We start from the raw sequence: 14,669 nt of genomic DNA, 5'->3' as shown, positions 1-14,669 counted from the left end.
TTCATCCAGCTCTACACCTTGTTATCTCCAGGATATGGGGGCAGCTGTTTTGGACCAAACTGGGAAATTTTTTCACTTAGAGGTTGAGTTTTTTTTCAGAATTCTGTAATCAAGCAAACAAATTAGGAACAGAAGGCCATTCTCCCCCTTGATCGTGCTTTCCTGCCTGCCGCTGAAACCTTAACAGTCCATGCCTTCAGGGAAGAGTATTCCATAAACTTGTGGCCCTCGGAAAATAATTCTCCACATCTCCACCTTACTGTCAAGTTCTGGCCTCTAGTTTTAGACTGTCGCACATGGGGAAACAGCTTTTCAGGATCATGAATGTCACGTCACCTCAGGATCTTGCATGATTCCATGAGTATTCCAGAGAACTGAATACTCAGTTGTCAATCATATTCAAGGTCACGATTGACAGATTTTTGGACTAAGGGGATCGTGCAGGAAGTAAAATTTGGGTCAATGACCAACTAATGATTGTGTTAAATGTTCTGTGTGCTTGAATGGCCCAGTGGTCTACTTGTATTTCTTGCATTTCTGTTCTGCACTCTCCTAGATCTTCAGTGTGAGTGAATCTTGTCCTTTTGAATGTTGGATTTTCTGAGTTTTCAGCATTACCTTGTGAAAAACTTCTAAGTAATCGAGAGTGAGATCGTCATAACTGTGTTCTGTCTTGCTGTCTTTCTTTAATAAGCTAGAACAGCTTTTTATATTTGTTGAACTGGGTTTAACATGTTTGACCAAGTGAAGAGGCAGACGACCTGCTTTCGTGTTTTCATCTGCTTGAGCTTGGGAAAAGACATTGGGGCTCTGCATTCTCGTTACCCTTCACTAACTTGTAGGGAAGTACCATTTGTTTTGTGCTTCAGTACAGCTGATAGTAGAGATGAGTAGTTTGCAGTATGACAGACTCTGGTCAAAAGTTGGTGTTCTTTTCGTTGATACAATTTACTGGCATGTCAGACTTGTGTACTACTGGACAGCGATGGTGTTGTTGTCAGTCATGGAAAAGGTCCATTGAAAAAGAAATAACAACATGATTTTAGAATTAACTTTCAGTATGTGAATATTGCTCCCTATATTGGCTTTTATTGTCCATGCCCACTTTCTTTTGAGGTGGTGGTAGACCTTTTTAAAATACCGCAGGCTTGAGTGGTCAAGATGTTACTACAATACTGTTGGGTAGGAAATTTCAGGATTTTCATTGAGAGACTATGAAGGAACACTGATTTATTTCAAAGTCAGGAGATGGAGGTGAACTTGGAACAATGTTATCATGCACCTACTTCCCTTGCTCTTTTAGTTGGTGCAGCTCCTGAGATGGTGCAACAGTTTACTTCAGGTGGGAGTAATGTTTGCCAGAACTAGTATCACTAGCTGCACTTTTCCATTTGGCTTAAATGTCTCTGCTGACAGGAAGGGTGTTATGCATTTGTGCGCAATTACTTTTGTGATTTACCACTTTTGTATGAAACTTAATTGCTACTAACATTCAAATTATTAATTAATTTCTACCTGATGTCCACATTCTCAGTTGGTTTTACTTTTGGTTAAGAAACTTACAAGACCAGTGATGGATTTGTGGATTCTAAACTTTAGCTGTCTGATTTTATAAAGTTTTGCTTGGTCTCGGAGATAACATAATAATTGATTTGCTTTGCTTATTGCCTGCAAATGTTTTGTATCTGGAGTAATTAGAGTAATACTCTTTTGAAATAATCACAGTTTCTTGTTTCCTTTTTAAGTATAAGCAAATCTTGTGCTTTAGGTTCGCTGGAATCCGAAGAAGAGTTCTGTGACGCAAAGGAAGAAGCTGACTTGCCAAGCAAACTCGTAATGGGAGCTGGCGATGCACAGCCCTATCCAGGTCAGAAAGAGGATGTTGAGAGTCTCTGTGAGGAACTGACAGATCTCCAGCTGAAGTTCGAAGTGAAAGAGGTATCAAACATTTTCTGCATGTTAGCATTGAGCTCATTTGTATTTCCATTGTTTGTGCGCACATTTAAATTTGCCTTTGTATCAGTATTACATTTTTGTAAATTGTTATGGATTATCTGGAGTAGATGGCTTGACTATCGGTGGTCATGCTTATAAGAATGGTTCAAGTAGTACGGACTGTTCTTGAAATGTAGCTCTTTGCTTTAAGGCATTTCTATAGATTAGTTCTGGTTTCTCTTGTGCTGTGCACCATTCTCTGTTTGTAGGCTAGGAGAGAAACCTGTTGGTGCTGCTTTGAAAATAATCGTAGTGAGTGTTGAAAGAAGGATTATAACTTTTTTTTCTTAAAATCTTCCAGAATATCTGGTCCAGACCAATAATACAGTGATCCTACTGTCTGGGTCTCATTTATTTTTGATGTGTGATTGAGAATTATGTTATAGACTTGGGTGAAAGAAGCATCACTTGTATATCACCTCTAATAAGACCCTTTAGCCAGTTTTATTTATTGTAGATTGTAATCAAGAGAAAAGATACTCGTGCTTCTTTTCAACACCTCCCTGTCAAACTCTGGTACATGGTGAAATGGCAAATTACTTGAAATTTGTATTAAAAATCAGACTTGTGGCTTTAATGTGAAAGATTTATGGCTCTCTATCCTATATGTTGCTGGCAAGGTGACCAAAACTACATGTAAATTTGAAGTGTGTACTTATTTGAGCAAGTGAGTACCGTTCGTGCCATTGTGTTATGTTGAGTAACATTTTGGTAACTTTCTTGCAGGTTGTCGTTGAATTAACAAGGCAAGAAGACCAGGAGAAGCCATTGCTCGCTTTTAGCGTGTCTCAACTGGGGACTGAAGTGAACATCAGAACATTTCATTTAACATCTACATCATATTTAAAGAAAATCACGTTAGACTATTGTGACTCTCCTGGTGAGTATTTACCTCTTAAAACTCCCCCAAATAATAAATTAAGCTCCTTTTGAATGTTTTGAAGGAAGGCAATAAATATATTTCACAAACAGAACCTCAAACTTCTTAATATCAGCAATAAAAAAAAAAATGAACTACGCAATTCTGATTTTTGAACAGCTCGTGTTTTTTTTTTTTGGAGAATCTAACTAATAACTCTGGCCACTTTGAGCAAGCTTTTTTATGTCTTCCCGGTAATGTCAAAATCACCTCAACTTGAATCCTAAATTTGAAAACTCTTTCTAACATTTGTATATTTCTAAGTAGGTGGTGAAATTCAAATATATATGCACCAAATAGTTTGTACTCTAGTGGGTGTTTGATCATAACACAGGTTCAGTTTGGTAATTTATCGTGCCAAGTAGCTGTGATATTCCGGTTTAGTTTCTACCTTGCTGAGGCTGGATTGCTGTGGAATTGTTCTGAGTGAAAACTGCCAGCTTGCCTTGAAGTATGTGTAGTAAGAGGAGGGAAAATCTGAGGATCCTTTATCGCTCTTTCGTGAGGTTCTTGACTGATACATTACACAATACATATAGAAGCCTGGCTATATGTGGTTCACTGAGCATTTTTGAAATAATTGCAGAGCGGCTGGTATCCTGTCACCAAGTCACCCTTTACTCATGTGTGCACAGTACATTGACTGTGACCAGGTAGCTCAGAGTCAGCCCCTGAAGTGAGGAGACTCTGAATCCCCTGTTTATATCAGTCAGCTGGGGCTCCCTGATTGGGGTTGTTAACCTGGGCCAATCAGGGAAGAAATAGACAGTAAGATTCACCTTGTTCAAAAATCACTCCAGTTTTGCTTGGTGTTTATAGACATTCAATGTAGGGTAAAAATGTTGAGAGAAAAGAGTTGGTACAGTTGTCAAAAGTGCATTATGTAGACTTGAGTCATGTCACATGCTCTAGTTAATTCTTTCAGTTTAAACAAGTCACAGGATTGATGGAAACCATTCAGCACATTGTATCCTTGCTGGCTGTTTAAAGAAGTTGCCTAATTTACTTTTCCCCATAACTTGGGAAATCAAGACTCTTCAAGTCTTCTGAAAGTTGATTGCTACCTCCCTTTTCAGGTAGCATGTTCCACATGAAATCCCTCTGTATGAAAACCAAATTGTGCTAGTCTCCCCAGGTGTTGCCAGGTACTTGAAATTTATTACGTCTGCTTACTGATTTACTTGCCAGAGGAAACACATAATTTGATTACCCCAATATGGTGTAATGAAGGTTGATAATTTATTATTATTTATTTGCAAACTTGGGCTCTAAAGTAGAGATAAATAGGTTCTTAGTTTTTAATTTCATGAAGGTATGTATTTCAAGGCTAGAAACATTTTAAACATTGGGTCAAAACAGCATTTCAACAAAGCACTTGCGTAAATGCCTGGTGAGGGAGCTGTTGAAGTGTTTACTCAGTTGAGATTTTATGACCCAGAGAAAGAAAGGACACGGTCAGCTTTTGTTCAAAAGAAAAGGTTCACACCAGTAGTTGGGCTGCTCAGCTGCTTAAAAGTAGTCAAAGTAACTACTGGGGGAAAAAAACTGTTTTTCTTAGAATTCATTGAGATAAGTCAGCGAGTTAGTCCGTGTCGCTGAAGGCAATAGGGAGAATCACATCTGGGATATATGCAGAGATTTGTTCAGTGGAAATGCTTGCAACCTCATCAGATGTCTAAGAAATTAGAAAGTGAAGACAGGAGTCACTGGGGTGAAATGTCTGTAAAGAATATTGCTGGGAAATAAGTCTGAATCTTTCTTTCCCCTGTTTATGATTAGATCTTCCCAAGTTGATACATGTAAAGTTCTGTTTTTTTTTTCCTTTTTGCAATAAACTTGGGTTCTTTTGTTAAAAGTACATTTGCACCTTGTGTGAATATGTTCAGTAGTTGGCAACCCTGGCATCTAATTTGCAAAAATTATAAATCATGGGTATTAATAATGGCACTCTGGTAACCTTTTTCAATGTCTCAAATAATTGATGGAAGAAATCTGAGCAGGAGTGGGCCATCCAGCCGTTTATATCTGCCTCATTGCTGTTGTCATCCTGACACTACTGAGGAATTCTTTTTAGCTGTTCCATAATGTGAATTGCGGTGTGCTCTGATTTCTTTACTTGTGTGGGAAAAGTTTGAAAATCATGAGCTTCGTGATTCCTTCCATGCTAAGAGGCCTGAAACTCCCAAAGCATGTTTCAGGCTGAGGGACTATGAGCTTAACCTGCATTTGTTGGAGAGAGTGCTATCTTTTGCCATCATTATTTAGTGGGCACTTTTAACATTTAATTATTTCTCAAAGTTGGCAACCAGTAATGTTTTTAATGGTCTATAGCGTGGAAGTAAGATGGAAACTATGATGAGTTTGAAAAAACTACTTGGATTGATTAAGAACCCATATCAGATGAATTTCACATGTGGTTTAATTGATGAGAAAGAATGTGGTTTTGGATAAGCACCTACAACTTTCTATTACACTAGTCAGTGATGTTTTAATCCTGATACATCTTTGTGCAATATGTGCTAAAACTGGATTTCATGGCTTTGTGTTTTCCAGATGCCCAAAATCAGAAGCTACACTTGATAAGTTGTACTGATATGCCAGGTTCAGATCTTCTGAAAGTGGAATACATTAAGGTTCTTCTGAGTTCTTTCACTAAATATATCCTAAAGATAAACTATAGATATAATGGTTCCAGTGAGTCAGAAGTATTTTCTTTATATGTGCTGGTGGTTGTAACTCAGTGTCATTCTAACCTGATTCACAAGGTTCTGGGTTTAAGGCTGAAGACAAAAATTAAAACTTGACAAAATAAAAGCTGAAAGAACTGCAGATGCTGTAAATTAGAAACAAAATCAGAAATTGCTGGAAAAACTCAGCAAGTCTGGCAGCATCTGGGGAGAAAAGAGGAAGTTCTGAGGAAGGGTCACTTGACCCAAAATGTTAACTCTTATTTCTCTCCCCAGATACTGTCAGACCTGCTGAGTTTTTCCAGCAATTTCTGATTTCATTATTAAAGCTTGAAATTGGAGTGCTATGTTATCGGAGGTACCAACTTCTGATCGATTAGTTAAGCCGAGGTCCTACTTGTGTGAATGAGGAAGATCCCAAGGCACTATTAGGAAGAATAGGAGGGGACTTCTGGCCAATGTCCTGCCTCCGTCAACAACATCAGAGCAGTTTGGGTGATTATCCCATTGCTGTTTATGGGAGTTGTATATTGTTTCTAATATTATTTATAAAAGTTATAACATCTACTTCATAGGCTGTGAAGCCCTGTTGGAAGTATTACGTTTGTGAAAAAGGCTATGTTAATGCAAGTCTTTATCATTAACTTAAGGAGGGATAATAATCCGTATTTGCTGTTCATTATGTCAGTACTGAAGTAGAATTAACTTGGAAAAATATTGTTTTGCAGGCTGATAAAAATGGACCACATTTTAAAATGAATTACAATAACACTGAACAAATGCTGAAGGTAAGCAGCTATTGTCGTATCTCAGCATCATGATGGCCAGCTGGACAACACTGGTTTGAAAAAGATTCTTTGCAAAATTTGTTATTTGATTTCAAAAATGACTAATGCTTCAAAATCTAGGCTAATGAGCTTTATTCACAAGGGAATGGATTTTGCTGGGATACAATGAACTGTAAAAACTGACTCAGAATATTTTTTTTACAAAAGTAAATGTCAACCCATTTCATTTTTTCAGTTACGTATAATTTAAGTATTTAAGAATTTTTGAAAAGCTTTTGTCCTAGTTTCTTGACCCACATCTAAGTGTAATCCATTCATTAATAAAGGGAATGGTGTCATAAAATCTCTGGTCTAATTTGTAGATCAAGTTTGAATGTTAGTTGAATTCACTATAATAACGTAATAATTTACGTTAATAATTTCGTGCAAAGGGATGATATTTACCTTTTTACATAAAGGACATTTATGACATGAGGTTAATAATCAGATTAAAATACCATTCCTTCGTGTGGTTTGTGAAAATTAGTCGACCATACAGAGGGGGATAGCCTTTAATCTGGTAATACTGAAGCCAGCATTATAAAACAACACATCACAGAAGGAGGTAATTTTCTGATGAGCTCTCATCCCATTCAAAGAAATAGAATTCGGCCTACTTTGCTGGAACATGATGATGTCTACTGTCTGTGACTGCAGTTACATGAAGAACACTTGTTCTTGTATTTGTTTAAGGGGAAAAGAGGTTTGTAATTTTTCAAGCTTTGGCGGTTGCAGCACACTCCTTCCAGTAAATTTGATTTTCATTTCTTTCAAGAATATAGAACAATACAGGACAAGAACAGGCCCTTCAGCCCACGATATAAATTCTGAAATATCATACCGTATACCAAGTGATGATTTTTTTTTCTATTTAAAAGTCCCAAATTTTGATTTGATTAGGTGGGGAATTTTGTGGTGTTGAAATAAAATGAAGGTGGGAATACCTGCTTGAATCGCAATATGGCAGCAACGGTTATCGGTGTGTTCCCCTTCATCTCACCTGCCTCATTTATTCAAATTACATAAGTAGCTATGTTATCGCAGAAAATGATTAGATGCTGCAAGTCTAAATGAAGTCTGTTTAACAATGTGTTAAAAACTGGAAAGTGTACTCTGCTCAGCATTAATCAGTACCCAAGTAATCTCTGAAATTCCACTGCAACGTTTAGTTATTACGGCTTGGAGATCTCACATTTTGATCTCATTTGTTTGCTGTACACTAAAGAATTATTTTGATTTTTATGATTAAAAGAACATCATTTGACACAATTCCACTTGAATTGGAGCAAATATTTTGAATAATGAAGGGAGCCAATAATATGCCTTTCAGCCTGTGATGGTGTGCTACAGTAATGTCAATTTTTAATTTTACTTGTCAAAATGAAGTTCCTTTGACATCTGGATCAAATTATAACAAGATAGTGAAGTCTCATTCAACCCATTTGACTCTACAGAGTCCTCTTCATTAACATTTGGAGTCTTATGCCAAAGCTGAGAGTGCTAGCCTGTGTACGAGTTGAGCAATAGCCCGATGCAGTAATTCACAGAGTGATACCTTTTAACCACGCGTGTGTGCACACAACTTGAATCACAGGACAAGCTTGCAGCTCAAAATGGGGCATCCTGTTTGGGGCACTGAGTCGACAGCAGCAGCTGAATTGTGTTCCATCACAATGTCTGTGACTTCCTGATTGTATGATGCTCAGATAAATTTGGAGGCATGTGTTACCCTCAAGGCAGGCAACCAATCTGGTTCTAAGAAGAATGCAGTAAGTCAGGTTTAGTACCAGGAATAAAAGCAAAATGCTAGAGAAACTCAGCAGGTCTGGCAGAATCTGTGGCTCAAGAAACAGCGTTCATGTTTTGAGTCCAATTAGACTCTCCAGAGATCCAGAAAGCCAACTACAGGGCGGAGGAGCTTTCATGACAGTGCCCATTGATTAAGCTTCGCTAGTGAGTACAAAAGTCAAAGCTGATGCAATTGCAGTTATCTTTGACTCAAAAGTGTTTGACAGAAGTGACTGACCCTTCTCAACTTGACATCAGAGCACCACTCAACTGAGTTTTGCCTTGAGGTCAAACTTTAAGTAAAATTCAAGTCAAAGAGAATCAATTGGAGAAGTCGTCACTGGTTGATGTCATAATGAGCATAGAGAAAAAGATGGCTGGCTGCTTCTCTCTGGGATGTCACTGCAGAAGATTCTTAGTTTTCTGTCCTGGCATAACCATCCTCAGCTGTTTCATCAAATACCTTCCCTTCATAAAGAAAAGACATTAAACACCCATCTCTCCATGTCATTCAGTGGTATTGCCATTACTTTGAAAGAAGTTAAGTAAATTAAAGAGAAAACTGTTGAAGTATTTCATGCATGGCATATGCATATTTTATCGTAATATACGATAGGGAAGGGGACAGATGCTCAACGGTGAATGACGTGCTTTAAAAGTGGTCAGAAATTTTGAGCAAAGTTTGGCATGTGATGGAATACTCTCCACTCAAGTGTTGAGTGTAGCTGGCACTACACTTAAGAACATTGGCACTATCCAGAATGGAGCAATCTAGTTGATGGACACATCGTCCATGAGCTCAAATGTCCATAACTTCCACAACTGATTTATCATGACTGTATTAACAAGAACATGACTAGGTCAAACCCCTGGAACCCCCAGGTGTGGCTTCATGTAGGCTTCAGCTGTTGAAGTAGGTCTGCCTGTAGTAGCTTGAGAATAACTAGGAATGGATAACTAACTCAAGTTTTGCCAGTGATGCCTACATCCTAACAATGAGTTATATATGTATGTGTATATATACATAAAGCCTCTACCATGCACAAAAGAAATGTGTTCATCAGGTGTGTTGAAAAATTAAATCAAGTATTCGAGGTGAAAGGTTAGCACCACATGTTGAGATGCTGTCTTGCTCCCAGCCTGGGTCAGTGGGATGTGATGACTGTCTGCTTGGATTTTGGGAGTATCAGACAAGTTACTATTTTCTCTGGAGAGGCGATAGATGCTCAGTTTTTGGTCTGCACAACTGAGCATTCTTTCATTAAATAGTTTCAATTACAGAATGATGGCCTTAGTGGGAAGCCAACCATTCTGTAGTAAGATCATTTAAGTAGTAACTGTAGTAAAAGGATCATTGCAGTAAGGATGAAGCTTTCTTTAATTTCACATTTCAGTTTTTTTTCTGATTCATCATCTTATTATTTCTTGTAATCTGTCTCACCTGTTCTTTATGATATATCGCTTACACACCTGTTGCAATTTTAAACCTAACTTTTAAGTCAGTCAGATTAATTTTTGATATGAATTGAGTACAGATAAGATTCCAATGTAGCACATGTTTATCTTCTGATTTATTTTGTTATAATAGCATGGACCTTTACTGAGCACAAGTAAAAGTAGTAAACGTTCGTGTTGAGTCTCCTTTCTTTCCCACTGCTTCCAGCTCCTCCTTGCTTAGATTTGGAGGCTTGTGCCAAATGTGGGAGAGCTGTCTTGCACACTTGTCAAATAACGGCTTGACATCATCATACTTATGGAATCATGCCTTGTTCTTGTCTGTGGCATGACGTACATGATCATCCCTGGGTATTTCCTGTCCTACTAGTAGGACAGACTCATTAGAAGTGACACAATAGAGTACAGTCAGTACAGAATTGCCCTGAGAGTGCTTAACGTTGACTTCAGACTTCATGAAGTCTTGTGGTATCGGGTCAAACATGGGCACTGCTAATTACCACTGACACTGCTTGGTTAATATTCTTGAGCTCCCTCCCGGCATTGTGAGTGTACCTACAGCAAATGGACTGTTGCAGGCCACGAAGACAGTTCACCATTGCCGCCTTGAGGCCAACTAGGGAAAGGTAATAAATGCTGGCACAGCCAGTGATGTCCGCATCCCATGAATGAATATAAAAATACGCAAATTATCCATTGAAGATCAGTTCTGTCTCCATTTCCATTCCTCACTCCGTGTCTTCCCAAAACAGTCTGCTGATTCTTTCCTGGTTTGAAATTAAATCTGTTTCTGTTTAGGTTGTAAATGTGCTTTCCATTTTTGTGATTAAGTGGTTCCCTAGAATGGCTCTTGAGAGTGATAGTTACGCTTTTCTCAAATGGAGGCTTTTAATGTTTGAATGGTATGAATATAATAGACAAAATCTACAGATTACAAAAGTAATTGTAAAAAAACAGAAATGAACATTAGATCTATTCAGTTTAAAGTTTGATTGAAATGCATTGCTGTAATCTAGTATAATTATACCAAATGGATGACCTTCTTATTTTGTCTTGTCAACAGGTCACGTTTTCTTCACTCAACTTCCTTCTGCATGCAAAAGCTTTACTTTCAACCATCAATTTCCTAACAGTGGTAGTCCCATCAGCTGACATGAGTTCAATTGATAGAGATCGTGAAACGAAATCTCAACAGCAGGAGCAGGAACTCAATAAAGGGGTTACCTCAAAATCAGGTACATGGCATTAGCAGAACTTAATGTAAGAATTGTTTATTGATGAATTGGAATAATTATGCAAGTGGAGTGAAATTGCAATTAGCCAAGCTGAGCATGAGATTTGCTTCACTTTTTAAGAGCAGATATTCTTCGTTACATTTTCGTTTCTGGAAGTTACGACAAGTTGAGGTTTGATCTTGGATTCTGGTGCCAATGTAGCCGCATTGACTTTTATTCCCGGCTAGCTACAGAGAGCATGATGCCCTCTCTATGGAATAGAGAGAGAGAATCTTTCCAACACCATTGGTGGTTCCCTATTTAACAGTGGATGAACTTTAGACGTAATTCCTTGAATGTGTAGTACTATGGGCATCAAGAGATTATGGAACCCTTTGTGTTTGCATTTTTAGTAATGACAACCTCATGAAAGCTCACCCCTGGACTGAATATTAACTCTGTTTCTCTCACTACAGATGTAGTAAGACCTGCTGTGTTTCTCCAGAGCTTTTTTTAAATCTTAGATTTCCAGCATCTGCATTTCTTGGTTTTAATTGTATAAATGCAAGTTAGTTCTTCCTCATGTGAGTTCATTAGCACTTTTACTTGCAGTTGCATTGAGATGTTTGTATTTTGTGTTTGTGTAGTAAAATGAGTAGATATGTTGTTTGAGCCGCCTCCACACCCACTTTACTGACAGGGTTTTGAAAACATGATCGCTTTAAAGAGACATTTTCAAGCTTAATGCTGTAATTAATGCTTGAAGCAAATTTTGGAATTTGGTTTCATTTTAAATGAGAGAGTTTTTATGTCATAATTATCTAATTAAGGAAATAGCAACTTGGCAAACAATGATTTGATTCTTGCCTAGTCCTGACTCATCATTAGGTAGGGTCCTGTGTGACAAAGATATATTCATCTGGCTGGCATTTTCTCCAGTTTTAATTTATCATCTCGTGGCCAAACAATTTCAAATTTAATTCGATGATATATGACCATGGTACATCGACCATAAAGGTGATCCAACTGAAACATTCAAAATTATGAAGCACAAAATAAAACAAAGAACTGTGGATGCTGGAGATCTTAAACAAAAACTGGCAAAACGCAGCAGGTCTAGCAGCATGTATGGAAAGAAAGCAGAGTTAATCTGATAGTCACCAGATTCTAAACATTAACTCTTTCTTCCCACTGATGTGGCCAGACCTGCTGAGATTTGCTAGCGATATATGTTTTTAAGGTTATGAAGGGGCTTGACAAATAACATACTGAGAGGTTGCTTTCCTTACCTGGGGAAACTGGATCATCAGAGACAGCTTCAAGATAAGGCGTGATCATTTGGATAGGGGAGGTGAGAAATTTCTTTGCTCAGAGATTTGTCAACCTTTGGAGTGTTATACCTAAGAAGGCTGAAGATGTATCTTCATTCAATATATTTAAAGCTGAGAAACAGATTTTTGGTCCCTCAGAATCAATGGGTAAGAAATAGTGGGGAAGTGGAGTTGAATCGTAAGATCGTATTCAGTTTGAGACAAATGTCTTGGCAATATTTTTCTTTGTTCGTTACTACATCTCAGTTGATGCGCATTCAATCTGTTGGGAGTTCAGCTCATACATGTTCCGTGTCCACGTGCAAATGAAACTAGCATTGGCTATAAGAAGGGAACTTACTTACTTTTTTGAAGTGTTGCCCTAGAAGGGATTGTGAATACTTTAAATTAAATAAATAATATTAACTTTTATATTGCTCAATTATTTCTGTTTGTTACAGGAACAAATATCAGAATATATACATTTTCTTCCTCCCACCTCTATTTTCAGTTCCTTTGGAGGTTTGTGTCTATTTGCAATGTTGAACCATGAAATTCTTGTTTCTTTACTGTGTAGCCGTCTCTGTCTTCAGCCCAGCAGCAATTAGGGCCAATCAATAATTACAGCCTATCAAACAACCTACTGTGCTTCTTTGCTGTGCCACCTGACAGAACAGTAAATCAATCTTTTACCACCGACAGGGGTACCTCTGTATCCCTTAAAAACAATCTAACCATCCTTTACTCACACACACTTAATTTTTCATGGCTGGTATATCTTATCTCTGAGATCATGCTTTCATCCTGTGCATGGAACAGAACATAGAGTCAAATCATTAATATCTGTAAATAAACTGTTTACCTATTGCCAAAGTGTTCTTTAAGAAGAAGTAACTTTTTATTTAAAGTATTTTTCTTGATTGTATAAGTTTGATTTTAATTAAAAAAAGGCGTCTGAGTTTGTCACTCTCTTTTTGGCAGTTTTGAAAAGCTCAAAGGATGCTGACCTGGTTGTTTTCAAGATGTTTGCAGTGATGAATGCATTTAATGTGGCTGTGTGTGATGAGAAGTGCAATATTGCAGACATTAGAGTACAAGGTAAGACCTACATTGAGTGAGAACCAACATTATGATCTATTGTTTCTTTGTCACCATTCAAATTTCCCTGGAGAATTTAACTGCTATAATTTTTGGGTTTGAGGTAGAAAATTATAACAATGATCTTGTATAGTATATGAGCAGCTTTCATGGACCGAATGGCCTTTGTCTGATCTTGTTTCTTACATTCGTAGGCAGACAATGCTTAGAAACAGCTTGTCTTAAGAATAATTTAAATCTATTAAACGTTTTGTCATGGATGTGCATCACTTTGGCTATAACATGAATATGTTCCTTATATCAGATCGGTTAATAGGAGATGGAGATGTGGTGATGTCACTGGACTAATAATTCAAAAACCCAGACTAATGTTGTTGGGGCACGGGTCCTAAGCCCATCACAGCAGCTAATGGCGTTCAGATTCAATGAATAAATTGCAGTGTAAAGCTGTTACCTGTTGTGATGATATTAAACTGTCTTTGTTTGGAATTGAATCATTTGGTTCACCAAGGTCCTTTCATGAAAGAAATCTGACTGCCTTACTTGGCTTGACCAACATGTGGCTCCAGATCTACAGCAATGTGTTTGATTCTTAACTGCCCTCTGCATTTGAAAATATATGATTGGAAACTTAAGCAGCCCTCTTAAATACCTCCCCTGTTCATCAACTTAAAATGCGCTGTTGCCACTGCTGCCATGTAGGGATTGATGCTATGTATCCTTAAAATACATACAACTTGTCAAGACTTCTTTAGGAGCACTTCCCAAGCCCTTCAATTCTGCCACTTAGGACAAAAGCAACAGATGCATGGGAACACTACTACTTGCAAGTATTTTTTCCCAAGTAATGCCATCTAACTGCTGATATTCCTTAACCTTGGCTGAGTTAAGAATGAGAAACAGTGTACCTAACATCATTGCAGCAGTGCGAACATTGTGCGATGGCATTATCTATTAGCACATTCAGGATTGCTTCCCAATCACAGAATTACATGGAAGGCTAGAAGTTTTATTTTGAATTCCTTGTTGCTTCATCCATGGCAGTGCCTCAACCACTGAGTTGCCTTACCAACTACCCTTATCTCTTGCAGTATAAATTATGATGATTTGAAATTTGGCTTCCTTGCATTTTCCCTAATGAGTGTAAGAATAAGAAAAACAGCTTTGGCAGCATCACCCTCTTGAGTAATATTCATGTTCTGAATTACCAAATACATAAAAGTGTATCAGAGATGGTAGGAACTGCAGATGCTCGAGAATCCGAGACAACAAGGTGCAGGGCTGGATGAACACAGCAGGCCAAGCAGCATCATAGGAGCAGAGAGGCTGACGTTTCGGGCCTAGACCCTTGATGAAGGGTCTAGGCCCGAAACGTC

The 14,669-nt window shown here is 37.9% G+C and overlaps 2 protein-coding genes across 2 annotated transcripts in view; one reads left to right on the top strand and one right to left on the bottom strand.

Moving 5' to 3' along the window:
* Window positions 1-816, bottom strand: part of LOC125487077 (intermembrane lipid transfer protein VPS13C-like) — a 26,225-nt gene extending 25,409 nt beyond the window's left edge. Inside the window, exon 1 of the mRNA XM_048617032.1 lies at window positions 619-816. Coding sequence (XP_048472989.1) covers window positions 619-816 — 198 coding nt within the window. The remainder of the gene's footprint in view (window positions 1-618) is intronic.
* Window positions 817-1,248: 432 nt separating this feature from the next.
* Window positions 1,249-14,669, top strand: part of vps13c (vacuolar protein sorting 13 homolog C) — a 167,404-nt gene continuing 153,983 nt past the window's right edge. The window contains exons 1-7 of the mRNA XM_048617031.1: window positions 1,249-1,342; window positions 1,769-1,938; window positions 2,722-2,875; window positions 5,468-5,547; window positions 6,330-6,389; window positions 10,735-10,906; window positions 13,177-13,293. Of these exons, the coding sequence (XP_048472988.1) occupies window positions 1,249-1,342; window positions 1,769-1,938; window positions 2,722-2,875; window positions 5,468-5,547; window positions 6,330-6,389; window positions 10,735-10,906; window positions 13,177-13,293 (847 nt within the window). The remainder of the gene's footprint in view (window positions 1,343-1,768; window positions 1,939-2,721; window positions 2,876-5,467; window positions 5,548-6,329; window positions 6,390-10,734; window positions 10,907-13,176; window positions 13,294-14,669) is intronic.

The sequence above is a fragment of the Rhincodon typus genome, chromosome 36 (genome assembly GCF_021869965.1).
Source record: "Rhincodon typus isolate 14 chromosome 36, sRhiTyp1.1, whole genome shotgun sequence".
NCBI lineage: Eukaryota > Metazoa > Chordata > Chondrichthyes > Orectolobiformes > Rhincodontidae > Rhincodon > Rhincodon typus.
Note: the sequence above shows the minus strand (reverse complement) of the source record. Positions and strands in the feature narration are given on the sequence as shown.